General features: G+C 64.7%; 9 protein-coding genes and 1 pseudogene across 9 annotated transcripts; 5 read left to right on the top strand and 5 right to left on the bottom strand.

The window, feature by feature from the left end:
* Nucleotides 1-1,491: 1,491 nt before the first annotated feature.
* LOC140644232 (feather keratin 4-like) lies at nt 1,492-1,854 on the bottom strand. The gene has a single exon (XM_072846845.1). The coding sequence runs from the start codon at nt 1,852-1,854 to the stop codon at nt 1,492-1,494; it is 363 nt and encodes a 120-aa protein (XP_072702946.1).
* Nucleotides 1,855-3,632: 1,778 nt separating this feature from the next.
* LOC140644210 (scale keratin-like) lies at nt 3,633-3,997 on the top strand. Its single transcript, XM_072846807.1, is given in 2 exon segments — nt 3,633-3,882; nt 3,885-3,997. Coding segments are annotated over 2 exon segments (363 nt in total).
* A 2,967-nt stretch (nt 3,998-6,964) lies between these two features.
* LOC140644222 (scale keratin-like) lies at nt 6,965-7,329 on the bottom strand. Its single transcript, XM_072846832.1, is given in 2 exon segments — nt 6,965-7,077; nt 7,080-7,329. Coding segments are annotated over 2 exon segments (363 nt in total).
* Nucleotides 7,330-9,105: 1,776 nt separating this feature from the next.
* Nucleotides 9,106-9,470, top strand: LOC140644213 (scale keratin-like). The gene is given in 2 exon segments (XM_072846811.1): nt 9,106-9,355; nt 9,358-9,470. Coding segments are annotated over 2 exon segments (363 nt in total).
* Nucleotides 9,471-12,430: 2,960 nt separating this feature from the next.
* Nucleotides 12,431-12,795, bottom strand: LOC140644223 (scale keratin-like). The gene is given in 2 exon segments (XM_072846833.1): nt 12,431-12,543; nt 12,546-12,795. Coding segments are annotated over 2 exon segments (363 nt in total).
* Nucleotides 12,796-14,570: 1,775 nt separating this feature from the next.
* LOC140644198 (feather keratin 3-like) lies at nt 14,571-14,936 on the top strand. The gene has a single exon (XM_072846791.1). The coding sequence runs from the start codon at nt 14,571-14,573 to the stop codon at nt 14,934-14,936; it is 366 nt and encodes a 121-aa protein (XP_072702892.1).
* A 2,963-nt stretch (nt 14,937-17,899) lies between these two features.
* LOC140644224 (scale keratin-like) lies at nt 17,900-18,264 on the bottom strand. The gene is given in 2 exon segments (XM_072846834.1): nt 17,900-18,012; nt 18,015-18,264. Coding segments are annotated over 2 exon segments (363 nt in total).
* Nucleotides 18,265-20,044: 1,780 nt separating this feature from the next.
* Nucleotides 20,045-20,410, top strand: LOC140644196 (feather keratin 3-like). Its single transcript, XM_072846788.1, has one exon. The coding sequence runs from the start codon at nt 20,045-20,047 to the stop codon at nt 20,408-20,410; it is 366 nt and encodes a 121-aa protein (XP_072702889.1).
* Nucleotides 20,411-23,376: 2,966 nt separating this feature from the next.
* Nucleotides 23,377-23,741, bottom strand: LOC140644221 (scale keratin-like). The gene is given in 2 exon segments (XM_072846831.1): nt 23,377-23,489; nt 23,492-23,741. Coding segments are annotated over 2 exon segments (363 nt in total).
* Nucleotides 23,742-25,517: 1,776 nt separating this feature from the next.
* LOC140644228 (scale keratin-like) lies at nt 25,518-25,881 on the top strand (annotated as a pseudogene).
* Nucleotides 25,882-26,514: the final 633 nt, after the last annotated feature.

The following is a 26,514-nucleotide window of genomic DNA, read 5'->3' on the forward strand; positions in this document are numbered from 1 at the left end:
TCCTGGAGATGGCTGAACACCTGCTGCCGATGGCAAGGAGCGAATGAATTCCTTATTTTCCTTTGCTTGCATGCGCGGCTTTTGCTGTACTTATTCAAATGTCTTTATCTCACCCCACGAGTTTTCTCACTTCTACCCCTCCGATTCTCTCCCCCAGCCCACCGCGGGGGGAGTGAGCGAGCGGCTGCGTGGTGTCTCGTTGCCGGCTGGGGTTCAAGCACGAGAACGATGAAGGGGCAGGGAGCATCGCTCTTCTGGGGAGAGCCTCAGGGAGATGGGACTGTTCCTCGTGGAGCCGAGGAGGCTCAGGAGAGTGCCATCAATGTGCACACAGGCCTTGCCTGAAGGGAAGGCATCAAGAAGATGGAGCCCGGCTCTTTTCAGAGGTGTCCAGGGCCAGGACAAGAGGCAATGGGCAGCAGCGGAAACAGCGCAGGCTCCGCCTCAACATCCCCAAACACTTTTTCACTGTGAGGGTGACCGAGCACTGGCACAGGTTGTCCCGGGAGGTCGTGGAGTCTCCGTCCTTGGAGAGAGGCAAAAGCCATCTGGACGTGGTGCTGGGCGGGCAGCTCCGGGTGACCCTGCTTGAGGAGGAAGCACGACAAGATGCCCTGCCAAGGCTCCTGCCCCGGTAATCAGGCTCTAAGTGATGTAAGGTCTGCAGCAGAGAACCAAGGAGCACCGAGTGTGTTGGAGCGTGCTGGGGTAAGAAGGGGAAGGGGAAGGGGAAGGGCAAGAGGGAAGGGGAGAAGGAAGGGCAAGAAGAAGAGGGAAGGGAAGGGGAAGGGAGTGGGGTAGGGCAGAGGAAGGGAAGCCTCCCTTTGCTTTCTCCCCCAGGGCCTCAAGCAGAGCCGTGGAGGCACAAAGGGGCTGGCGCTGCGGCAGCCATTGGCCCTGGCTGGCCTGCAGCCCCTGGGGCACCTGTGCTCATGGGCAAGGAGGCTGGAGGTCTGCAAATGCCCCAAGGCTGCACGTCCCGCAAGCAGGGGAGCAGCCTGCCTTCAGGCAGGGCCCTTGGAGCTCAGCCACGGGACCGTGTGTGGCTAGAGCTGCCCAGGGCTGTGGGGTCTCCCCAAAGGCAGCTCAGCCTGGCTCTGCTGGGGCTGAGAGACTGCCCTGGCCTGGCTGGCAGGGGCCACGTGCAGGGCCAGGGAACCCTGCAGCCCACGCTGGGCTTTGAAAGAAAAGGCGGAGAGGCAGGTGTTGGACGCAGGCTTGTTTTTGTGCAGAGGAGAAAGACACAGAAGGCAGAGGCAGGCAGGTTGTCGCCTCGGGCTTCAAGAGAGGTGTTCCTTCAGGCTTCTCCCGGGCGGAGGTCGTTGCAGAGACAAGCAGGTGCCCTGTGCGACAATGGTGGAGACGCGCATGTGGGCACGGGCAGGAGCAAGAAGGAGGAGAGGCGGCGTGGAGAGAGGGGAAGGAGAGGAGCAAGGTCAGGAGGCGTGAGGCTGAGGTGGCCCAGGGTCTCTGGGGTTTTTGGGGCTGGGTCTAGCAGGGCCCACAGGTGTCCCACAGCTTCTTGCTGTAGCGGGGCAAGACGCAAGGGCTGCAGGCAGGAGAAGCGTAGGGTCTGCCAAAGGTGCAGAGGCCCCCGAGCCCAGCGTGGCTCCGGCACCGTAGAGGCCCCCAGCCCCAGGGAGCCCCCAAGGCGGGTGCTCCAGAGGAGCCCACCACGGCTTGCTGGGGGAAGGAGCTGAGGATGGGGCCGGGGAAGGTGACGACGACGGGGGGCGGCTGGATGAAGGCCGTCGAGTCGGGGCACTGGCGGGCGCACAGCTCGTTGCAGCTCTCAGCGATGGGCTGGGGGACGGCGACGCTGGTTTTCGGTGGGCACAGGTCGTAGCAAGACATCTTTGTGCGAGAGAGCTGAGCCTGAAACACACGGCCCCGAGGACAGGCGTCATGAGCGAGGAAGAGATCCCTCGAGCTGGAGGGCTCAGAGCCACCACCTCGCCCGCGCTGCCCACCGCTTGCCCTTTGCCCAGCCAGCCCTGCTCGGTGCCCGGCTCTCCGCACCCCTCGCCCTGCCCTCTCTCTGCACACAGAGGGCACACAAGCCCTCCCCACGAGCCTGTGCAGGGCCTGGCTCAGCGTGTCCTGGCCACGGGGCTGCTTTCTCCTCCCGCCACGGCTCAGCCCGCCCTGGCCGTCCAAGGCTGCTGCCAGCGTGCCCGCTGCCGGCAGAGCTCTCCTGGCCAGGGAGGCCCCCTGCCAGCCCCTGCCAGAGGAGGCAGAGACCTGCAGGCACCCACCTACCCTTTTCCTGAGCAGAGCGAGGCAGGAGCGGAGGATGTCAGTGCTCGTCGAGAGCAGTGCTTTTATGCGGGGCCTGCGAGCGTGGGGAGGAGCTGGCCACGCCGGGGGCATGTGGCGCACAGTGGCCGAGCCCCTGCCTCCTCCCTGCGTGGCACGGGGCTCTTTTGCTGACGCCGTTTCCTCACCAGCCCCAACCCGTTCTATTAGCCCCTGCAATTACCCCGCTCGGACGCTTGCCAGCTGCCACCTAATGGGCCAAATTACCCCCACCGTCTTTTCATTATCTCGGTGTGTAAGAGGGCACGCAGCGTGACAAAGGCTGACTGCAAGCGCCCCGCGTGCCATAGCTCTTCCCCAAGGGCTTGGTCTCGGGGCAGCCCCATGCCTCCTTTGCGGAGCCGCAGGGAAGACCAGGGTCGTGCCGCTGGGCGAGAAGGCAGCCTTGCAAAGGCCTCCTGCACGCCAGCGCCCGCATGACGTACACCCGGTGGCTATTACCTACAGAGGCGCGAGGCTACAGAATGCCAAATCAAAGGCACTCCTCTCGGGCACTGCCTGCTTCAGCACGATGCATCATTCGCTCGCCCAACGGAGCCGGCGTCTGTCCGCCTGCAGGCGTTGCTCATCGCCCTCTGCAAGTCTGGGGGAGAAAGACCCCTCGTGCTCTTCCCCGAGGTGCGTGGTGCAAGGAGCAGGGATGCCCACCTGGGTTCAGCCAGCACAGGCTCATGCCAGCCCGGCCCCAGACCCACCGGCCCCACCCACGTGACCCAGGAGCCCCATTGCAGGGGGATGGTGCTGGGCAGGGGCTGCCCCGGGGTGCTGGGGAGCTGGGAGGCCCGTCTGAATGCACAGCCGCAGCAGAGCCTGGCTGCGAGCACAGGGCAGAGATGCCTTCCCAGGACAGAGTACAAGGCAGGCAACACGGAGCTGCAGAAGCGCGTCCCTCTCCTGCCGGGCGCAGCCCTTCAGCAGGGAGTTGCCCGCTGTCATTTAGCCCACGAAGCAGAAAGGGGAGGAAAGCCTCGGAAGCGGCATGTGCTGGTCTGGCGAGGGGACGCTGACTCAGGGAGGGGCAGGAGCCGGACAGCCCTGTCGTGGCTGTCGTTGTCGGCGGCAAGAGGGAGTGCCGCCTCTGCAGATTGGCTGAGGTGGTGCTGAGCAATGGTGGGGCTGGTATAAAAGCTCTGCCTCTGCCAGGCTCTCCCATCCACTGCTCTGGTTGCCTTCTCCTCCGGGAACAGGGTAAGTCTGCGAGCGCTTCTCCTCCTGGCCCCCGCTCCGTCCCCGGCCCCTCTGCCTTGGGCACTCCCCTCTGGGACTCTCTTGCAATCTCTGCCCTCTTGCAGAGCACCGTCCGATCCCACGCAAAGATGTCTTGCTACGACCTGTGCCCACCGAAAACCAGCGTCGCCGTCCCCCAGCCCATCGCTGAGAGCTGCAACGAGCTGTGCGCCCGCCAGTGCCCCGACTCGACGGCCTTCATCCAGCCGCCCCCCGTCGTCGTCACCTTCCCCGGCCCCATCCTCAGCTCCTTCCCCCAGCAAGCCGTGGTGGGCTCCTCTGGAGCACCCGCCTTTGGGGGCTCCCTGGGGCTGGGGGGCCTCTACGGTGCCGGAGCCACGCTGGGCTCGGGGGCCTCTGCACCTTTGGCAGACCCTACGCTTCTCCTGCCTGCAGCCCTTGCGTCTTGCCCCGCTACAGCAAGAAGCTGTGGGACACCTGTGGGCCCTGCTAGACCCAGCCCAGCCCCAGGCGCTGCCCCCAGACCAAACGCCAACGCCACCACCACCCATAGAGGGCTGAGCCGGCGGGCACGAGGCACTGGGGAGTGCTGAGCATCCCCAGCCCCAGCCAACGCCTGGGCAGCTGGCAGTGCCTCCCACCCTCGGCCCTTCCCTGCCCTCTTCTCCTGCCCTCTGCTCTCCTCCCCTCCCCTCTCCTCCCAGCTCTCGGACGGGGTAAGAGGTACACCCAAAAGGCCCTGCGGGGCTGACGGGACAAGTCCTCGGGATCTGGAATGCTGCACCAACGGGGCATCCGGAGCGAGAAGCGATGCTCTGGAGAAGATCCCTCTGCCTCCCCCAACACGTGGCAACCAGCCTCTCTGGGTCTCGCCCAGCATCTCTCTGACAATCTCTCCTGCCCCTCTGGGCACAATAAAGGTTTCCTGCATGCGACTCGTGTCCCCCTCCCTCCTTGTCCCAAGTCAGGGCCACCCCGGGGGTGGGTGCGCAGCAGCTCTGGGAGGAGCAAATGCTGTTCCTGAGGTGGGCAGGCGAGGTGAGGGGGGGCGGCGTTGGGAGAGGGAGGATGCAGGCAGCCGGCAGGGGAGACAGAGCCTTTTGGTGGGGCTTGCAGGAGCTGGGGAAAGGGCAGAGGGCAGAGGGCAGGACAGGCGCTGGCAGCGCTCCTTTGCCTGGTCTTCTCAGCCCGGGAGCGGCCCCAGCTCCCTCAGGTCCCGCTGCTCTGCAGAAGCACGGCAGCATCTCCGGGCACCTGCACAGAGGAGGCTGGACGAGAGCCAGTGTATAAGCCTGCGCTTGGGAAGTGGCCCTCGATTGCTGGAGAGCAGCTTGTCAGGAAAGGCGCTGGGGCTGCTGGGGGACCCCAGCGTGAGCATGAGCTGGAAACGTGCCTTGGGGCAAAGGCGGCCAGCACCGTCCGGGGCTGCGTGTGGAGGAGTGTGGCCGGCAGGTGGAGGGAGGGGATCCTTGCCCGCCGCTCAGCACTTCTGAGGCCACCCCTGCGGTGCTGTGTCCAGTGCTGGGCTCCCCAGCACAGGAGAGATGTGGGGCTACTGGAGAGAGTCCAGCCAAGGGCCACGCAGATGATTGTGCCGGTTTTGCCTGAGATGATAGAGTTAGTTTTCTTCGTAGTAGCTAGTGTGGGGCTATGTTTTGGATTTGTGCTGCACACAGTGTTGAGAAGAATACAGGGATGTTTTTGTTATTGCTGAGCTGTGCTTGCACAGAGTCAAGGCCTTTGCTGCTTCTCACACTGCCCCACCAGCGAGTAGGCTGGGGCTGCACAAGGAGTTGGGAGGGGACACAGCTGGGACGGCTGACCCCAGCTGACCAAAGGGCTATTCCGTAGCACGTGACGTCATGCTCAGCGATAGAAAGCTGGGGCCAGAAGAAGGAAGGGAGGAGAGTTGGAGCGATGGCGTTCGTCTTCCCAAGTGACCGTTAGGCGTGACGGAGCCCTGCTTTCCTGGAGATGGCTGAACACCTGCTGCCGATGGCAAGGAGCGAATGAATTCCTTATTTTCCTTTGCTTGCATGCGCGGCTTTTGCTGTACTTATTCAAATGTCTTTATCTCACCCCACGAGTTTTCTCACTTCTACCCCTCCGATTCTCTCCCCCAGCCCACCGCGGGGGGAGTGAGCGAGCGGCTGCGTGGTGTCTCGTTGCCGGCTGGGGTTCAAGCACGAGAACGATGAAGGGGCAGGGAGCATCGCTCTTCTGGGGAGAGCCTCAGGGAGATGGGACTGTTCCTCGTGGAGCCGAGGAGGCTCAGGAGAGTGCCATCAATGTGCACACAGGCCTTGCCTGAAGGGAAGGCATCAAGAAGATGGAGCCCGGCTCTTTTCAGAGGTGTCCAGGGCCAGGACAAGAGGCAATGGGCAGCAGCGGAAACAGCGCAGGCTCCGCCTCAACATCCCCAAACACTTTTTTCACTGTGAGGGTGACCGAGCACTGGCACAGGTTGTCCCGGGAGGTCGTGGAGTCTCCGTCCTTGGAGAGAGGCAAAAGCCATCTGGACGTGGTGCTGGGCGGGCAGCTCCGGGTGACCCTGCTTGAGGAGGAAGCACGACAAGATGCCCTGCCAAGGCTCCTGCCCCGGTAATCAGGCTCTAAGTGATGTAAGGTCTGCAGCAGAGAACCAAGGAGCACCGAGTGTGTTGGAGCGTGCTGGGGTAAGAAGGGGAAGGGGAAGGGGAAGGGAAAGAGGGAAGGGGAGAAGGAAGGGCAAGAAGAAGAGGGAAGGGAAGGGGAAGGGAGTGGGGTAGGGCAGAGGAAGGGGAAGCCTCCCCTTTGCTTTCTCCCCCAGGGCCTCAAGCAGAGCCGTGGAGGCACAAAGGGGCTGGCGCTGCGGCAGCCGTTGGCCCTGGCTGGCCTGCAGCCCCTGGGGCACCTGTGCTCATGGGCAAGGAGGCTGGAGGTCTGCAAATGCCCCAAGGCTGCACGTCCCGCAAGCAGGGGAGCAGCCTGCCTTCAGGCAGGGCCCTTGGAGCTCAGCCACGGGACCGTGTGTGGCTAGAGCTGCCCAGGGCTGTGGGGTCTCCCCAAAGGCAGCTCAGCCTGGCTCTGCTGGGGCTGAGAGACTGCCCTGGCCTGGCTGGCAGGGGCCACGTGCAGGGCCAGGGAACCCTGCAGCCCACGCTGGGCTTTGAAAGAAAAGGCGGAGAGGCAGGTGTTGGACGCAGGCTTGTTTTATTGCAGAGGAGAAAGACACAGAAGGCAGAGGCAGGCAGGTTGTCGCCTCGGGCTTCAAGAGAGGTGTTCCTTCAGGCTTCTCCCGGGCGGAGGTCGTTGCAGAGACAAGCAGGTGCCCTGTGCGACAATGGTGGAGACGCGCATGTGGGCACGGGCAGGAGCAAGAAGGAGGAGAGGCGGCGTGGAGAGAGGGGAAGGAGAGGAGCAAGGTCAGGAGGCGTGAGGCTGAGGTGGCCCAGGGTCTCTGGGGTTTTTGGGGCTGGGTCTAGCAGGGCCCACAGGTGTCCCACAGCTTCTTGCTGTAGCGGGGCAAGACGCAAGGGCTGCAGGCAGGAGAAGCGTAGGGTCTGCCAAAGGTGCAGAGGCCCCCGAGCCCAGCGTGGCTCCGGCACCGTAGAGGCCCCCCAGCCCCAGGGAGCCCCCAAAGGCGGGTGCTCCAGAGGAGCCCACCACGGCTTGCTGGGGGAAGGAGCTGAGGATGGGGCCGGGGAAGGTGACGACGACGGGGGGCGGCTGGATGAAGGCCGTCGAGTCGGGGCACTGGCGGGCGCACAGCTCGTTGCAGCTCTCAGCGATGGGCTGGGGGACGGCGACGCTGGTTTTCGGTGGGCACAGGTCGTAGCAAGACATCTTTGTGCGAGAGAGCTGAGCCTGAAACACACGGCCCCGAGGACAGGCGTCATGAGCGAGGAAGAGATCCCTCGAGCTGGAGGGCTCAGAGCCACCACCTCGCCCGCGCTGCCCACCGCTTGCCCTTTGCCCAGCCAGCCCTGCTCGGTGCCCGGCTCTCCGCACCCCTCGCCCTGCCCTCTCTCTGCACACAGAGGGCACACAAGCCCTCCCCACGAGCCTGTGCAGGGCCTGGCTCAGCGTGTCCTGGCCACGGGGCTGCTTTCTCCTCCCGCCACGGCTCAGCCCGCCCTGGCCGTCCAAGGCTGCTGCCAGCGTGCCCGCTGCCGGCAGAGCTCTCCTGGCCAGGGAGGCCCCTGCCAGCCCCTGCCAGAGGAGGCAGAGACCTGCAGGCACCCACCTACCCTTTTCCTGAGCAGAGCGAGGCAGGAGCGGAGGATGTCAGTGCTCGTCGAGAGCAGTGCTTTTATGCGGGGCCTGCGAGCGTGGGGAGGAGCTGGCCACGCCGGGGGCATGTGGCGCACAGTGGCCGAGCCCCTGCCTCCTCCCTGCGTGGCACGGGGCTCTTTTGCTGACGCCGTTTCCTCACCAGCCCCAACCCGTTCTATTAGCCCCTGCAATTACCCCGCTCGGACGCTTGCCAGCTGCCACCTAATGGGCCAAATTACCCCCACCGTCTTTTCATTATCTCGGTGTGTAAGAGGGCACGCAGCGTGACAAAGGCTGACTGCAAGCGCCCCGCGTGCCATAGCTCTTCCCCAAGGGCTTGGTCTCGGGGCAGCCCCATGCCTCCTTTGCGGAGCCGCAGGGAAGACCAGGGTCGTGCCGCTGGGCGAGAAGGCAGCCTTGCAAAGGCCTCCTGCACGCCAGCGCCCGCATGACGTACACCCGGTGGCTATTACCTACAGAGGCGCGAGGCTACAGAATGCCAAATCAAAGGCACTCCTCTCGGGCACTGCCTGCTTCAGCACGATGCATCATTCGCTAGCCCAACGGAGCCGGCGTCTGTCCGCCTGCAGGCGTTGCTCATCGCCCTCTGCAAGTCTGGGGGAGAAAGACCCCTCGTGCTCTTCCCCGAGGTGCGTGGTGCAAGGAGCAGGGATGCCCACCTGGGTTCAGCCAGCACAGGCTCATGCCAGCCCGGCCCCAGACCCACCGGCCCCACCCACGTGACCCAGGAGCCCCATTGCAGGGGGATGGTGCTGGGCAGGGGCTGCCCCCGGGGTGCTGGGGAGCTGGGAGGCCCGTCTGAATGCACAGCCGCAGCAGAGCCTGGCTGCGAGCACAGGGCAGAGATGCCTTCCCAGGACAGAGTACAAGGCAGGCAACACGGAGCTGCAGAAGCGCGTCCCTCTCCTGCCGGGCGCAGCCCCCAGCAGGGAGTTGCCCGCTGTCATTTAGCCCACGAAGCAGAAAGGGGAGGAAAGCCTCGGAAGCGGCATGTGCTGGTCTGGCGAGGGACGCTGACTCAGGGAGGGGCAGGAGCCGGACAGCCCTGTCGTGGCTGTCGTTGTCGGCGGCAAGAGGGAGTGCCGCCTCTGCAGATTGGCTGAGGTGGTGCTGAGCAATGGTGGGGCTGGTATAAAAGCTCTGCCTCTGCCAGGCTCTCCCATCCACTGCTCTGGTTGCCTTCTCCTCCGGGAACAGGGTAAGTCTGCGAGCGCTTCTCCTCCTGGCCCCCGCTCCGTCCCCGGCCCCTCTGCCTTGGGCACTCCCCTCTGGGACTCTCTTGCAATCTCTGCCCTCTTGCAGAGCACCGTCCGATCCCACGCAAAGATGTCTTGCTACGACCTGTGCCCACCGAAAACCAGCGTCGCCGTCCCCCAGCCCATCGCTGAGAGCTGCAACGAGCTGTGCGCCCGCCAGTGCCCCGACTCGACGGCCTTCATCCAGCCGCCCCCCGTCGTCGTCACCTTCCCCGGCCCCATCCTCAGCTCCTTCCCCCAGCAAGCCGTGGTGGGCTCCTCTGGAGCACCCGCCTTTGGGGGCTCCCTGGGGCTGGGGGGCCTCTACGGTGCCGGAGCCACGCTGGGCTCGGGGGCCTCTGCACCTTTGGCAGACCCTACGCTTCTCCTGCCTGCAGCCCTTGCGTCTTGCCCCGCTACAGCAAGAAGCTGTGGGACACCTGTGGGCCCTGCTAGACCCAGCCCAGCCCCAGGCGCTGCCCCCAGACCAAACGCCAACGCCACCACCACCCATAGAGGGCTGAGCCGGCGGGCACGAGGCACTGGGGAGTGCTGAGCATCCCCAGCCCCAGCCAACGCCTGGGCAGCTGGCAGTGCCTCCCACCCTCGGCCCTTCCCTGCCCTCTTCTCCTGCCCTCTGCTCTCCTCCCTCCCCTCTCCTCCCAGCTCTCGGACGGGGTAGGAGGTACACCCAAAAGGCCCTGCGGGGCTGACGGGACAAGTCCTCGGGATCTGGAATGCTGCACCAACGGGGCATCCGGAGCGAGAAGCGATGCTCTGGAGAAGATCCCTCTGCCTCCCCCAACACGTGGCAACCAGCCTCTCTGGGTCTCGCCCAGCATCTCTCTGACAATCTCTCCTGCCCCTCTGGGCACAATAAAGGTTTCCTGCATGCGACTCGTGTCCCCCTCCCTCCTTGTCCCAAGTCAGGGCCACCCCGGGGTGGGTGCGCAGCAGCTCTGGGAGGGCAAATGCTGTTCCTGAGGTGGGCAGGCGAGGTGAGGGGGCGGCGTTGGGAGAGGGAGGATGCAGGCAGCCGGCAGGGGAGACAGAGCCTTTTGGTGGGGCTTGCAGGAGCTGGGGAAAGGGCAGAGGGCAGAGGGCAGGACAGGCGCTGGCAGCGCTCCTTTGCCTGGTCTTCTCAGCCCGGGAGCGGCCCCAGCTCCCTCAGGTCCCGCTGCTCTGCAGAAGCACGGCAGCATCTCCGGGCACCTGCACAGAGGAGGCTGGACGAGAGCCAGTGTATAAGCCTGCGCTTGGGAAGTGGCCCTCGATTGCTGGAGAGCAGCTTGTCAGGAAAGGCGCTGGGGCTGCTGGGGGACCCCAGCGTGAGCATGAGCTGGAAACGTGCCTTGGGGCAAAGGCGGCCAGCACCGTCCGGGGCTGCGTGTGGAGGAGTGTGGCCGGCAGGTGGAGGGAGGGGATCCTTGCCCGCCGCTCAGCACTTCTGAGGCCACCCCTGCGGTGCTGTGTCCAGTGCTGGGCTCCCCAGCACAGGAGAGATGTGGGGCTACTGGAGAGAGTCCAGCCAAGGGCCACGCAGATGATTGTGCCGGTTTTGCCTGAGATGATAGAGTTAGTTTTCTTCGTAGTAGCTAGTGTGGGGCTATGTTTTGGATTTGTGCTGCACACAGTGTTGAGAAGAATACAGGGATGTTTTTGTTATTGCTGAGCTGTGCTTGCACAGAGTCAAGGCCTTTGCTGCTTCTCACACTGCCCCACCAGCGAGTAGGCTGGGGCTGCACAAGGAGTTGGGAGGGGACACAGCTGGGACGGCTGACCCCAGCTGACCAAAGGGCTATTCCGTAGCACGTGACGTCATGCTCAGCGATAGAAAGCTGGGGCCAGAAGAAGGAAGGGAGGAGAGTTGGAGCGATGGCGTTTGTCTTCCCAAGTGACCGTTAGGCGTGACGGAGCCCTGCTTTCCTGGAGATGGCTGAACACCTGCTGCCGATGGCAAGGAGCGAATGAATTCCTTATTTTCCTTTGCTTGCATGCGCGGCTTTTGCTGTACTTATTCAAATGTCTTTATCTCACCCCACGAGTTTTCTCACTTCTACCCCTCCGATTCTCTCCCCCAGCCCACCGCGGGGGGAGTGAGCGAGCGGCTGCGTGGTGTCTCGTTGCCGGCTGGGGTTCAAGCACGAGAACGATGAAGGGGCAGGGAGCATCGCTCTTCTGGGGAGAGCCTCAGGGAGATGGGACTGTTCCTCGTGGAGCCGAGGAGGCTCAGGAGAGTGCCATCAATGTGCACACAGGCCTTGCCTGAAGGGAAGGCATCAAGAAGATGGAGCCCGGCTCTTTTCAGAGGTGTCCAGGGCCAGGACAAGAGGCAATGGGCAGCAGCGGAAACAGCGCAGGCTCCGCCTCAACATCCCCAAACACTTTTTTCACTGTGAGGGTGACCGAGCACTGGCACAGGTTGTCCCGGGAGGTCGTGGAGTCTCCGTCCTTGGAGAGAGGCAAAAGCCATCTGGACGTGGTGCTGGGCGGGCAGCTCCGGGTGACCCTGCTTGAGGAGGAAGCACGACAAGATGCCCTGCCAAGGCTCCTGCCCCGGTAATCAGGCTCTAAGTGATGTAAGGTCTGCAGCAGAGAACCAAGGAGCACCGAGTGTGTTGGAGCGTGCTGGGGTAAGAAGGGGAAGGGGAAGGGGAAGGGCAAGAGGGAAGGGGAGAAGGAAGGGCAAGAAGAAGAGGGAAGGGAAGGGGAAGGGAGTGGGGTAGGGCAGAGGAAGGGAAGCCTCCCCTTTGCTTTCTCCCCAGGGCCTCAAGCAGAGCCGTGGAGGCACAAAGGGGCTGGCGCTGCGGCAGCCATTGGCCCTGGCTGGCCTGCAGCCCCTGGGGCACCTGTGCTCATGGGCAAGGAGGCTGGAGGTCTGCAAATGCCCCAAGGCTGCACGTCCCGCAAGCAGGGGAGCAGCCTGCCTTCAGGCAGGGCCCTTGGAGCTCAGCCACGGGACCGTGTGTGGCTAGAGCTGCCCAGGGCTGTGGGGTCTCCCCAAAGGCAGCTCAGCCTGGCTCTGCTGGGGCTGAGAGACTGCCCTGGCCTGGCTGGCAGGGGCCACGTGCAGGGCCAGGGAACCCTGCAGCCCACGCTGGGCTTTGAAAGAAAAGGCGGAGAGGCAGGTGTTGGACGCAGGCTTGTTTTATTGCAGAGGAGAAAGACACAGAAGGCAGAGGCAGGCAGGTTGTCGCCTCGGGCTTCAAGAGAGGTGTTCCTTCAGGCTTCTCCCGGGCGGAGGTCGTTGCAGAGACAAGCAGGTGCCCTGTGCGACAATGGTGGAGACGCGCATGTGGGCACGGGCAGGAGCAAGAAGGAGGAGAGGCGGCGTGGAGAGAGGGGAAGGAGAGGAGCAAGGTCAGGAGGCGTGAGGCTGAGGTGGCCCAGGGTCTCTGGGGTTTTTGGGGCTGGGTCTAGCAGGGCCCACAGGTGTCCCACAGCTTCTTGCTGTAGCGGGGCAAGACGCAAGGGCTGCAGGCAGGAGAAGCGTAGGGTCTGCCAAAGGTGCAGAGGCCCCCGAGCCCAGCGTGGCTCCGGCACCGTAGAGGCCCCCCAGCCCCAGGGAGCCCCCAAAGGCGGGTGCTCCAGAGGAGCCCACCACGGCTTGCTGGGGGAAGGAGCTGAGGATGGGGCCGGGGAAGGTGACGACGACGGGGGGCGGCTGGATGAAGGCCGTCGAGTCGGGGCACTGGCGGGCGCACAGCTCGTTGCAGCTCTCAGCGATGGGCTGGGGGACGGCGACGCTGGTTTTCGGTGGGCACAGGTCGTAGCAAGACATCTTTGTGCGAGAGAGCTGAGCCTGAAACACACGGCCCCGAGGACAGGCGTCATGAGCGAGGAAGAGATCCCTCGAGCTGGAGGGCTCAGAGCCACCACCTCGCCCGCGCTGCCCACCGCTTGCCCTTTGCCCAGCCAGCCCTGCTCGGTGCCCGGCTCTCCGCACCCCTCGCCCTGCCCTCTCTCTGCACACAGAGGGCACACAAGCCCTCCCCACGAGCCTGTGCAGGGCCTGGCTCAGCGTGTCCTGGCCACGGGGCTGCTTTCTCCTCCCGCCACGGCTCAGCCCGCCCTGGCCGTCCAAGGCTGCTGCCAGCGTGCCCGCTGCCGGCAGAGCTCTCCTGGCCAGGGAGGCCCCCTGCCAGCCCCTGCCAGAGGAGGCAGAGACCTGCAGGCACCCACCTACCCTTTTCCTGAGCAGAGCGAGGCAGGAGCGGAGGATGTCAGTGCTCGTCGAGAGCAGGTGCTTTTATGCGGGGCCTGCGAGCGTGGGGAGGAGCTGGCCACGCCGGGGGCATGTGGCGCACAGTGGCCGAGCCCCTGCCTCCTCCCTGCGTGGCACGGGGCTCTTTGCTGACGCCGTTTCCTCACCAGCCCCAACCCGTTCTATTAGCCCCTGCAATTACCCCGCTCGGACGCTTGCCAGCTGCCACCTAATGGGCCAAATTACCCCCACCGTCTTTTCATTATCTCGGTGTGTAAGAGGGCACGCAGCGTGACAAAGGCTGACTGCAAGCGCCCTGCGTGCCATAGCTCTTCCCCAAGGGCTTGGTCTCGGGGCAGCCCCATGCCTCCTTTGCGGAGCCGCAGGGAAGACCAGGGTCGTGCCGCTGGGCGAGAAGGCAGCCTTGCAAAGGCCTCCTGCACGCCAGCGCCCGCATGACGTACACCCGGTGGCTATTACCTACAGAGGCGCGAGGCTACAGAATGCCAAATCAAAGGCACTCCTCTCGGGCACTGCCTGCTTCAGCACGATGCATCATTCGCTAGCCCAACGGAGCCGGCGTCTGTCCGCCTGCAGGCGTTGCTCATCGCCCTCTGCAAGTCTGGGGGAGAAAGACCCCTCGTGCTCTTCCCCGAGGTGCGTGGTGCAAGGAGCAGGGATGCCCACCTGGGTTCAGCCAGCACAGGCTCATGCCAGCCCGGCCCCAGACCCACCGGCCCCACCCACGTGACCCAGGAGCCCCATTGCAGGGGATGGTGCTGGGCAGGGGCTGCCCCGGGGTGCTGGGGAGCTGGGAGGCCCGTCTGAATGCACAGCCGCAGCAGAGCCTGGCTGCGAGCACAGGGCAGAGATGCCTTCCCAGGACAGAGTACAAGGCAGGCAACACGGAGCTGCAGAAGCGCGTCCCTCTCCTGCCGGGCGCAGCCCCCAGCAGGGAGTTGCCCGCTGTCATTTAGCCCACGAAGCAGAAAGGGGAGGAAAGCCTCGGAAGCGGCATGTGCTGGTCTGGCGAGGGACGCTGACTCAGGGAGGGGCAGGAGCCGGACAGCCCTGTCGTGGCTGTCGTTGTCGGCGGCAAGAGGGAGTGCCGCCTCTGCAGATTGGCTGAGGTGGTGCTGAGCAATGGTGGGGCTGGTATAAAAGCTCTGCCTCTGCCAGGCTCTCCCATCCACTGCTCTGGTTGCCTTCTCCTCCGGGAACAGGGTAAGTCTGCGAGCGCTTCTCCTCCTGGCCCCCGCTCCGTCCCCGGCCCCTCTGCCTTGGGCACTCCCCTCTGGGACTCTCTTGCAATCTCTGCCCTCTTGCAGAGCACCGTCCGATCCCACGCAAAGATGTCTTGCTACGACCTGTGCCCACCGAAAACCAGCGTCGCCGTCCCCCAGCCCATCGCTGAGAGCTGCAACGAGCTGTGCGCCCGCCAGTGCCCCGACTCGACGGCCTTCATCCAGCCGCCCCCCGTCGTCGTCACCTTCCCCGGCCCCATCCTCAGCTCCTTCCCCCAGCAAGCCGTGGTGGGCTCCTCTGGAGCACCCGCCTTTGGGGGCTCCCTGGGGCTGGGGGGCCTCTACGGTGCCGGAGCCACGCTGGGCTCGGGGGGCCTCTGCACCTTTGGCAGACCCTACGCTTCTCCTGCCTGCAGCCCTTGCGTCTTGCCCCGCTACAGCAAGAAGCTGTGGGACACCTGTGGGCCCTGCTAGACCCAGCCCAGCCCCAGGCGCTGCCCCCAGACCAAACGCCAACGCCACCACCACCCATAGAGGGCTGAGCCGGCGGGCACGAGGCACTGGGGAGTGCTGAGCATCCCCAGCCCCAGCCAACGCCTGGGCAGCTGGCAGTGCCTCCCACCCTCGGCCCTTCCCTGCCCTCTTCTCCTGCCCTCTGCTCTCCTCCCCTCCCCTCTCCTCCCAGCTCTCGGACGGGGTAGGAGGTACACCCAAAAGGCCCTGCGGGGCTGACGGGACAAGTCCTCGGGATCTGGAATGCTGCACCAACGGGGCATCCGGAGCGAGAAGCGATGCTCTGGAGAAGATCCCTCTGCCTCCCCCAACACGTGGCAACCAGCCTCTCTGGGTCTCGCCCAGCATCTCTCTGACAATCTCTCCTGCCCCTCTGGGCACAATAAAGGTTTCCTGCATGCGACTCGTGTCCCCCTCCCTCCTTGTCCCAAGTCAGGGCCACCCCGGGGGTGGGTGCGCAGCAGCTCTGGGAGGGCAAATGCTGTTCCTGAGGTGGGCAGGCGAGGTGAGGGGGGGCGGCGTTGGGAGAGGGAGGATGCAGGCAGCCGGCAGGGGAGACAGAGCCTTTTGGTGGGGCTTGCAGGAGCTGGGGAAAGGGCAGAGGGCAGAGGGCAGGACAGGCGCTGGCAGCGCTCCTTTGCCTGGTCTTCTCAGCCCGGGAGCGGCCCCAGCTCCCTCAGGTCCCGCTGCTCTGCAGAAGCACGGCAGCATCTCCGGGCACCTGCACAGAGGAGGCTGGACGAGAGCCAGTGTATAAGCCTGCGCTTGGGAAGTGGCCCTCGATTGCTGGAGAGCAGCTTGTCAGGAAAGGCGCTGGGGCTGCTGGGGGACCCCAGCGTGAGCATGAGCTGGAAACGTGCCTTGGGGCAAAGGCGGCCAGCACCGTCCGGGGCTGCGTGTGGAGGAGTGTGGCCGGCAGGTGGAGGGAGGGGGATCCTTGCCCGCCGCTCAGCACTTCTGAGGCCACCCCTGCGGTGCTGTGTCCAGTGCTGGGCTCCCCAGCACAGGAGAGATGTGGGGCTACTGGAGAGAGTCCAGCCAAGGGCCACGCAGATGATTGTGCCGGTTTTGCCTGAGATGATAGAGTTAGTTTTCTTCGTAGTAGCTAGTGTGGGGCTATGTTTTGGATTTGTGCTGCACACAGTGTTGAGAAGAATACAGGGATGTTTTTGTTATTGCTGAGCTGTGCTTGCACAGAGTCAAGGCCTTTGCTGCTTCTCACACTGCCCCACCAGCGAGTAGGCTGGGGCTGCACAAGGAGTTGGGAGGGGACACAGCTGGGACGGCTGACCCCAGCTGACCAAAGGGCTATTCCGTAGCACGTGACGTCATGCTCAGCGATAGAAAGCTGGGGCCAGAAGAAGGAAGGGAGGAGAGTTGGAGCGATGGCGTTCGTCTTCCCAAGTGACCGTTAGGCGTGACGGAGCCCTGCTTTCCTGGAGATGGCTGAACACCTGCTGCCGATGGCAAGGAGCGAATGAATTCCTTATTTTCCTTTGCTTGCATGCGCGGCTTTTGCTGTACTTATTCAAATGTCTTTATCTCACCCCACGAGTTTTCTCACTTCTACCCCTCCGATTCTCTCCCCAGCCCACCGCGGGGGAGTGAGCGAGCGGCTGCGTGGTGTCTCGTTGCCGGCTGGGGTTCAAGCACGAGAACGATGAAGGGGCAGGGAGCATCGCTCTTCTGGGGAGAGCCTCAGGGAGATGGGACTGTTCCTCGTGGAGCCGAGGAGGCTCAGGAGAGTGCCATCAATGTGCACACAGGCCTTGCCTGAAGGGAAGGCATCAAGAAGATGGAGCCCGGCTCTTTTCAGAGGTGTCCAGGGCCAGGACAAGAGGCAATGGGCAGCAGCGGAAACAGCGCAGGCTCCGCCTCAACATCCCCAAACACTTTTTTCACTGTGAGGGTGACCGAGCACTGGCACAGGTTGTCCCGGGAGGTCGTGGAGTCTCCGTCCTTGGAGAGAGGCAAAAGCCATCTGGACGTGGTGCTGGGCGGGCAGCTCCGGGTGACCCTGCTTGAGGAGGAAGCACGACAAGATGCCCTGCCAAGGCTCCTGCCCCGGTAATCAGGCTCTAAGTGATGTAAGGTCTGCAGCAGAGAACCAAGGAGCACCGAGTGTGTTGGAGCGTGCTGGGGTAAGAAGGGGAAGGGGAAGGGGAAGGGCAAGAGGGAAGGGGAGAAGGAAGGGCAAGAAGAAGAGGGAAGGGAAGGGGAAGGGAGTGGGGTAGGGCAGAGGAAGGGAAGCCTCCCTTTGCTTTCTCCCCCAGGGCCTCAAGCAGAGCCGTGGAGGCACAAAGGGGCTGGCGCTGCGGCAGCCATTGGCCCTGGCTGGCCTGCAGCCCCTGGGGCACCTGTGCTCATGGGCAAGGAGGCTGGAGGTCTGCAAATGCCCCAAGGCTGCACGTCCCGCAAGCAGGGGAGCAGCCTGCCTTCAGGCAGGGCCCTTGGAGCTCAGCCACGGGACCGTGTGTGGCTAGAGCTGCCCAGGGCTGTGGGGTCTCCCCAAAGGCAGCTCAGCCTGGCTCTGCTGGGGCTGAGAGACTGCCCTGGCCTGGCTGGCAGGGGCCACGTGCAGGGCCAGGGAACCCTGCAGCCCACGCTGGGCTTTGAAAGAAAAGGCGGAGAGGCAGGTGTTGGACGCAGGCTTGTTTTATTGCAGAGGAGAAAGACACAGAAGGCAGAGGCAGGCAGGTTGTCGCCTCGGGCTTCAAGAGAGGTGTTCCTTCAGGCTTCTCCCGGGCGGAGGTCGTTGCAGAGACAAGCAGGTGCCCTGTGCGACAATGGTGGAGACGCGCATGTGGGCACGGGCAGGAGCAAGAAGGAGGAGAGGCGGCGTGGAGAGAGGGGAAGGAGAGGAGCAAGGTCAGGAGGCGTGAGGCTGAGGTGGCCCAGGGTCTCTGGGGTTTTTGGGGCTGGGTCTAGCAGGGCCCACAGGTGTCCCACAGCTTCTTGCTGTAGCGGGGCAAGACGCAAGGGCTGCAGGCAGGAGAAGCGTAGGGTCTGCCAAAGGTGCAGAGGCCCCCGAGCCCAGCGTGGCTCCGGCACCGTAGAGGCCCCCCAGCCCCAGGGAGCCCCCAAAGGCGGGTGCTCCAGAGGAGCCCACCACGGCTTGCTGGGGGAAGGAGCTGAGGATGGGGCCGGGGAAGGTGACGACGACGGGGGGCGGCTGGATGAAGGCCGTCGAGTCGGGGCACTGGCGGGCGCACAGCTCGTTGCAGCTCTCAGCGATGGGCTGGGGGACGGCGACGCTGGTTTTCGGTGGGCACAGGTCGTAGCAAGACATCTTTGTGCGAGAGAGCTGAGCCTGAAACACACGGCCCCGAGGACAGGCGTCATGAGCGAGGAAGAGATCCCTCGAGCTGGAGGGCTCAGAGCCACCACCTCGCCCGCGCTGCCCACCGCTTGCCCTTTGCCCAGCCAGCCCTGCTCGGTGCCCGGCTCTCCGCACCCCTCGCCCTGCCCTCTCTCTGCACACAGAGGGCACACAAGCCCTCCCCACGAGCCTGTGCAGGGCCTGGCTCAGCGTGTCCTGGCCACGGGGCTGCTTTCTCCTCCCGCCACGGCTCAGCCCGCCCTGGCCGTCCAAGGCTGCTGCCAGCGTGCCCGCTGCCGGCAGAGCTCTCCTGGCCAGGGAGGCCCCCTGCCAGCCCCTGCCAGAGGAGGCAGAGACCTGCAGGCACCCACCTACCCTTTTCCTGAGCAGAGCGAGGCAGGAGCGGAGGATGTCAGTGCTCGTCGAGAGCAGGTGCTTTTATGCGGGGCCTGCGAGCGTGGGGAGGAGCTGGCCACGCCGGGGGCATGTGGCGCACAGTGGCCGAGCCCCTGCCTCCTCCCTGCGTGGCACGGGGCTCTTTTGCTGACGCCGTTTCCTCACCAGCCCCAACCCGTTCTATTAGCCCCTGCAATTACCCCGCTCGGACGCTTGCCAGCTGCCACCTAATGGGCCAAATTACCCCCACCGTCTTTTCATTATCTCGGTGTGTAAGAGGGCACGCAGCGTGACAAAGGCTGACTGCAAGCGCCCCGCGTGCCATAGCTCTTCCCCAAGGGCTTGGTCTCGGGGCAGCCCCATGCCTCCTTTGCGGAGCCGCAGGGAAGACCAGGGTCGTGCCGCTGGGCGAGAAGGCAGCCTTGCAAAGGCCTCCTGCACGCCAGCGCCCGCATGACGTACACCCGGTGGCTATTACCTACAGAGGCGCGAGGCTACAGAATGCCAAATCAAAGGCACTCCTCTCGGGCACTGCCTGCTTCAGCACGATGCATCATTCGCTAGCCCAACGGAGCCGGCGTCTGTCCGCCTGCAGGCGTTGCTCATCGCCCTCTGCAAGTCTGGGGGAGAAAGACCCCTCGTGCTCTTCCCCGAGGTGCGTGGTGCAAGGAGCAGGGATGCCCACCTGGGTTCAGCCAGCACAGGCTCATGCCAGCCCGGCCCCAGACCCACCGGCCCCACCCACGTGACCCAGGAGCCCCATTGCAGGGGGATGGTGCTGGGCAGGGGCTGCCCCCGGGGTGCTGGGGAGCTGGGAGGCCCGTCTGAATGCACAGCCGCAGCAGAGCCTGGCTGCGAGCACAGGGCAGAGATGCCTTCCCAGGACAGAGTACAAGGCAGGCAACACGGAGCTGCAGAAGCGCGTCCCTCTCCTGCCGGGCGCAGCCCCCAGCAGGGAGTTGCCCGCTGTCATTTAGCCCACGAAGCAGAAAGGGGAGGAAAGCCTCGGAAGCGGCATGTGCTGGTCTGGCGAGGGGACGCTGACTCAGGGAGGGGCAGGAGCCGGACAGCCCTGTCGTGGCTGTCGTTGTCGGCGGCAAGAGGGAGTGCCGCCTCTGCAGATTGGCTGAGGTGGTGCTGAGCAATGGTGGGGCTGGTATAAAAGCTCTGCCTCTGCCAGGCTCTCCCATCCACTGCTCTGGTTGCCTTCTCCTCCGGGAACAGGGTAAGTCTGCGAGCGCTTCTCCTCCTGGCCCCCCGCTCCGTCCCCGGCCCCTCTGCCTTGGGCACTCCCCTCTGGGACTCTCTTGCAATCTCTGCCCTCTTGCAGAGCACCGTCCGATCCCACGCAAAGATGTCTTGCTACGACCTGTGCCCACCGAAAACCAGCGTCGCCGTCCCCCAGCCCATCGCTGAGAGCTGCAACGAGCTGTGCGCCCGCCAGTGCCCCGACTCGACGGCCTTCATCCAGCCGCCCCCCGTCGTCGTCACCTTCCCCGGCCCCATCCTCAGCTCCTTCCCCCAGCAAGCCGTGGTGGGCTCCTCTGGAGCACCCGCCTTTGGGGGCTCCCTGGGGCTGGGGGGCCTCTACGGTGCCGGAGCCACGCTGGGCTCGGGGGGCCTCTGCACCTTTGGCAGACCCTACGCTTCTCCTGCCTGCAGCCCTTGCGTCTTGCCCCGCTACAGCAAGAAGCTGTGGGACACCTGTGGGCCCTGCTAGACCCAGCCCAGCCCCAGGCGCTGCCCCCAGACCAAACGCCAACGCCACCACCACCCATAGAGGGCTGAGCCGGCGGGCACGAGGCACTGGGGAGTGCTGAGCATCCCCAGCCCCAGCCAACGCCTGGGCAGCTGGCAGTGCCTCCCACCCTCGGCCCTTCCCTGCCCTCTTCTCCTGCCCTCTGCTCTCCTCCCCTCCCCTCTCCTCCCAGCTCTCGGACGGGGTAGGAGGTACACCCAAAAGGCCCTGCGGGGCTGACGGGACAAGTCCTCGGGATCTGGAATGCTGCACCAACGGGGCATCCGGAGCGAGAAGCGATGCTCTGGAGAAGATCCCTCTGCCTCCCCCAACACGTGGCAACCAGCCTCTCTGGGTCTCGCCCAGCATCTCTCTGACAATCTCTCCTGCCCCTCTGGGCACAATAAAGGTTTCCTGCATGCGACTCGTGTCCCCCTCCCTCCTTGTCCCAAGTCAGGGCCACCCCGGGGTGGGTGCGCAGCAGCTCTGGGAGGGCAAATGCTGTTCCTGAGGTGGGCAGGCGAGGTGAGGGGGGGCGGCGTTGGGAGAGGGAGGATGCAGGCAGCCGGCAGGGGAGACAGAGCCTTTTGGTGGGGCTTGCAGGAGCTGGGGAAAGGGCAGAGGGCAGAGGGCAGGACAGGCGCTGGCAGCGCTCCTTTGCCTGGTCTTCTCAGCCCGGGAGCGGCCCCAGCTCCCTCAGGTCCCGCTGCTCTGCAGAAGCACGGCAGCATCTCCGGGCACCTGCACAGAGGAGGCTGGACGAGAGCCAGTGTATAAGCCTGCGCTTGGGAAGTGGCCCTCGATTGCTGGAGAGCAGCTTGTCAGGAAAGGCGCTGGGGCTGCTGGGGGACCCCAGCGTGAGCATGAGCTGGAAACGTGCCTTGGGGCAAAGGCGGCCAGCACCGTCCGGGGCTGCGTGTGGAGGAGTGTGGCCGGCAGGTGGAGGGAGGGGGATCCTTGCCCGCCGCTCAGCACTTCTGAGGCCACCCCTGCGGTGCTGTGTCCAGTGCTGGGCTCCCCAGCACAGGAGAGATGTGGGGCTACTGGAGAGAGTCCAGCCAAGGGCCACGCAGATGATTGTGCCGGTTTTGCCTGAGATGATAGAGTTAGTTTTCTTCGTAGTAGCTAGTGTGGGGCTATGTTTTGGATTTGTGCTGCACACAGTGTTGAGAAGAATACAGGGATGTTTTTGTTATTGCTGAGCTGTGCTTGCACAGAGTCAAGGCCTTTGCTGCTTCTCACACTGCCCCACCAGCGAGTAGGCTGGGGCTGCACAAGGAGTTGGGAGGGGACACAGCTGGGACGGCTGACCCCAGCTGACCAAAGGGCTATTCCGTAGCACGTGACGTCATGCTCAGCGATAGAAAGCTGGGGCCAGAAGAAGGAAGGGAGGAGAGTTGGAGCGATGGCGTTCGTCTTCCCAAGTGACCGTTAGGCGTGACGGAGCCCTGCTTTCCTGGAGATGGCTGAACACCTGCTGCCGATGGCAAGGAGCGAATGAATTCCTTATTTTCCTTTGCTTGCATGCGCGGCTTTTGCTGTACTTATTCAAATGTCTTTATCTCACCCCACGAGTTTTCTCACTTCTACCCCTCCGATTCTCTCCCCCAGCCCACCGCGGGGGGAGTGAGCGAGCGGCTGCGTGGTGTCTCGTTGCCGGCTGGGGTTCAAGCACGAGAACGATGAAGGGGCAGGGAGCATCGCTCTTCTGGGGAGAGCCTCAGGGAGATGGGACTGTTCCTCGTGGAGCCGAGGAGGCTCAGGAGAGTGCCATCAATGTGCACACAGGCCTTGCCTGAAGGGAAGGCATCAAGAAGATGGAGCCCGGCTCTTTTCAGAGGTGTCCAGGGCCAGGACAAGAGGCAATGGGCAGCAGCGGAAACAGCGCAGGCTCCGCCTCAACATCCCCAAACACTTTTTTCACTGTGAGGGTGACCGAGCACTGGCACAGGTTGTCCCGGGAGGTCGTGGAGTCTCCGTCCTTGGAGAGAGGCAAAAGCCATCTGGACGTGGTGCTGGGCGGGCAGCTCCGGGTGACCCTGCTTGAGGAGGAAGCACGACAAGATGCCCTGCCAAGGCTCCTGCCCCGGTAATCAGGCTCTAAGTGATGTAAGGTCTGCAGCAGAGAACCAAGGAGCACCGAGTGTGTTGGAGCGTGCTGGGGTAAGAAGGGGAAGGGGAAGGGGAAGGGCAAGAGGGAAGGGGAGAAGGAAGGGCAAGAAGAAGAGGGAAGGGAAGGGGAAGGGAGTGGGGTAGGGCAGAGGAAGGGGAAGCCTCCCCTTTGCTTTCTCCCCCAGGGCCTCAAGCAGAGCCGTGGAGGCACAAAGGGGCTGGCGCTGCGGCAGCCATTGGCCCTGGCTGGCCTGCAGCCCCTGGGGCACCTGTGCTCATGGGCAAGGAGGCTGGAGGTCTGCAAATGCCCCAAGGCTGCACGTCCCGCAAGCAGGGGAGCAGCCTGCCTTCAGGCAGGGCCCTTGGAGCTCAGCCACGGGACCGTGTGTGGCTAGAGCTGCCCAGGGCTGTGGGGTCTCCCCAAAGGCAGCTCAGCCTGGCTCTGCTGGGGCTGAGAGACTGCCCTGGCCTGGCTGGCAGGGGCCACGTGCAGGGCCAGGGAACCCTGCAGCCCACGCTGGGCTTTGAAAGAAAAGGCGGAGAGGCAGGTGTTGGACGCAGGCTTGTTTTATTGCAGAGGAGAAAGACACAGAAGGCAGAGGCAGGCAGGTTGTCGCCTCGGGCTTCAAGAGAGGTGTTCCTTCAGGCTTCTCCCGGGCGGAGGTCGTTGCAGAGACAAGCAGGTGCCCTGTGCGACAATGGTGGAGACGCGCATGTGGGCACGGGCAGGAGCAAGAAGGAGGAGAGGCGGCGTGGAGAGAGGGGAAGGAGAGGAGCAAGGTCAGGAGGCGTGAGGCTGAGGTGGCCCAGGGTCTCTGGGGTTTTTGGGGCTGGGTCTAGCAGGGCCCACAGGTGTCCCACAGCTTCTTGCTGTAGCGGGGCAAGACGCAAGGGCTGCAGGCAGGAGAAGCGTAGGGTCTGCCAAAGGTGCAGAGGCCCCCGAGCCCAGCGTGGCTCCGGCACCGTAGAGGCCCCCCAGCCCCAGGGAGCCCCCAAAGGCGGGTGCTCCAGAGGAGCCCACCACGGCTTGCTGGGGGAAGGAGCTGAGGATGGGGCCGGGGAAGGTGACGACGACGGGGGGCGGCTGGATGAAGGCCGTCGAGTCGGGGCACTGGCGGGCGCACAGCTCGTTGCAGCTCTCAGCGATGGGCTGGGGGACGGCGACGCTGGTTTTCGGTGGGCACAGGTCGTAGCAAGACATCTTTGTGCGAGAGAGCTGAGCCTGAAACACACGGCCCCGAGGACAGGCGTCATGAGCGAGGAAGAGATCCCTCGAGCTGGAGGGCTCAGAGCCACCACCTCGCCCGCGCTGCCCACCGCTTGCCCTTTGCCCAGCCAGCCCTGCTCGGTGCCCGGCTCTCCGCACCCCTCGCCCTGCCCTCTCTCTGCACACAGAGGGCACACAAGCCCTCCCCACGAGCCTGTGCAGGGCCTGGCTCAGCGTGTCCTGGCCACGGGGCTGCTTTCTCCTCCCGCCACGGCTCAGCCCGCCCTGGCCGTCCAAGGCTGCTGCCAGCGTGCCCGCTGCCGGCAGAGCTCTCCTGGCCAGGGAGGCCCCTGCCAGCCCCTGCCAGAGGAGGCAGAGACCTGCAGGCACCCACCTACCCTTTTCCTGAGCAGAGCGAGGCAGGAGCGGAGGATGTCAGTGCTCGTCGAGAGCAGTGCTTTTATGCGGGGCCTGCGAGCGTGGGGAGGAGCTGGCCACGCCGGGGGCATGTGGCGCACAGTGGCCGAGCCCCTGCCTCCTCCCTGCGTGGCACGGGGCTCTTTTGCTGACGCCGTTTCCTCACCAGCCCCAACCCGTTCTATTAGCCCCTGCAATTACCCCGCTCGGACGCTTGCCAGCTGCCACCTAATGGGCCAAATTACCCCCACCGTCTTTTCATTATCTCGGTGTGTAAGAGGGCACGCAGCGTGACAAAGGCTGACTGCAAGCGCCCCGCGTGCCATAGCTCTTCCCCAAGGGCTTGGTCTCGGGGCAGCCCCATGCCTCCTTTGCGGAGCCGCAGGGAAGACCAGGGTCGTGCCGCTGGGCGAGAAGGCAGCCTTGCAAAGGCCTCCTGCACGCCAGCGCCCGCATGACGTACACCCGGTGGCTATTACCTACAGAGGCGCGAGGCTACAGAATGCCAAATCAAAGGCACTCCTCTCGGGCACTGCCTGCTTCAGCACGATGCATCATTCGCTAGCCCAACGGAGCCGGCGTCTGTCCGCCTGCAGGCGTTGCTCATCGCCCTCTGCAAGTCTGGGGGAGAAAGACCCCTCGTGCTCTTCCCCGAGGTGCGCGGTGCAAGGAGCAGGGATGCCCACCTGGGTTCAGCCAGCACAGGCTCATGCCAGCCCGGCCCCAGACCCACCGGCCCCACCCACGTGACCCAGGAGCCCCATTGCAGGGGATGGTGCTGGGCAGGGGCTGCCCCGGGGTGCTGGGGAGCTGGGAGGCCCGTCTGAATGCACAGCCGCAGCAGAGCCTGGCTGCGAGCACAGGGCAGAGATGCCTTCCCAGGACAGAGTACAAGGCAGGCAACACGGAGCTGCAGAAGCGCGTCCCTCTCCTGCCGGGCGCAGCCCCCAGCAGGGAGTTGCCCGCTGTCATTTAGCCCACGAAGCAGAAAGGGGAGGAAAGCCTCGGAAGCGGCATGTGCTGGTCTGGCGAGGGGACGCTGACTCAGGGAGGGGCAGGAGCCGGACAGCCCTGTCGTGGCTGTCGTTGTCGGCGGCAAGAGGGAGTGCCGCCTCTGCAGATTGGCTGAGGTGGTGCTGAGCAATGGTGGGGCTGGTATAAAAGCTCTGCCTCTGCCAGGCTCTCCCATCCACTGCTCTGGTTGCCTTCTCCTCCGGGAACAGGGTAAGTCTGCGAGCGCTTCTCCTCCTGGCCCGGCGCTCCGTCCCCGGCCCCTCTGCCTTGGGCACTCCCCTCTGGGACTCTCTTGCAATCTCTGCCCTCTTGCAGAGCACCGTCCGATCCCACGCAAAGATGTCTTGCTACGACCTGTGCCCACCGAAAACCAGCGTCGCCGTCCCCAGCCCATCGCTGAGAGCTGCAACGAGCTGTGCGCCCGCCAGTGCCCCGACTCGACGGCCTTCATCCAGCCGCCCCCCGTCGTCGTCACCTTCCCCGGCCCCATCCTCAGCTCCTTCCCCCAGCAAGCCGTGGTGGGCTCCTCTGGAGCACCCGCCTTTGGGGGCTCCCTGGGGCTGGGGGGCCTCTACGGTGCCGGAGCCACGCTGGGCTCGGGGGCCTCTGCACCTTTGGCAGACCCTACGCTTCTCCTGCCTGCAGCCCTTGCGTCTTGCCCCGCTACAGCAAGAAGCTGTGGGACACCTGTGGGCCCTGCTAGACCCAGCCCAGCCCCAGGCGCTGCCCCCAGACCAAACGCCAACGCCACCACCACCCATAGAGGGCTGAGCCGGCGGGCACGAGGCACTGGGGAGTGCTGAGCATCCCCAGCCCCAGCCAACGCCTGGGCAGCTGGCAGTGCCTCCCACCCTCGGCCCTTCCCTGCCCTCTTCTCCTGCCCTCTGCTCTCCTCCCTCCCCTCTCCTCCCAGCTCTCGGACGGGGTAGGAGGTACACCCAAAGGGCCCTGCGGGGCTGACGGGACAAGTCCTCGGGATCTGGAATGCTGCACCAACGGGGCATCCGGAGCGAGAAGCGATGCTCTGGAGAAGATCCCTCTGCCTCCCCCAACACGTGGCAACCAGCCTCTCTGGGTCTCGCCCAGCATCTCTCTGACAATCTCTCCTGCCCCTCTGGGCACAATAAAGGTTTCCTGCATGCGACTCGTGTCCCCCTCCCTCCTTGTCCCAAGTCAGGGCCACCCCGGGGGTGGGTGCGCAGCAGCTCTGGGAGGGCAAATGCTGTTCCTGAGGTGGGCAGGCGAGGTGAGGGGGGGCGGCGTTGGGAGAGGGAGGATGCAGGCAGCCGGCAGGGGAGACAGAGCCTTTTGGTGGGGCTTGCAGGAGCTGGGGAAA

Source organism: Ciconia boyciana, chromosome 26, assembly GCF_034638445.1.
Source record: "Ciconia boyciana chromosome 26, ASM3463844v1, whole genome shotgun sequence".
Classification (NCBI taxonomy): domain Eukaryota; kingdom Metazoa; phylum Chordata; class Aves; order Ciconiiformes; family Ciconiidae; genus Ciconia; species Ciconia boyciana.

Excerpts from the sequence above, each read along its gene's own strand:
- LOC140644232 (XM_072846845.1), bottom strand. The coding sequence starts at position 1,854 with ATGTCTTGCTACGACCTGTGCCCACCGAAAACCAGCGTCGCCGTCCCC.
- LOC140644198 (XM_072846791.1), top strand. The coding sequence starts at position 14,571 with ATGTCTTGCTACGACCTGTGCCCACCGAAAACCAGCGTCGCCGTCCCC.
- LOC140644196 (XM_072846788.1), top strand. The coding sequence starts at position 20,045 with ATGTCTTGCTACGACCTGTGCCCACCGAAAACCAGCGTCGCCGTCCCC.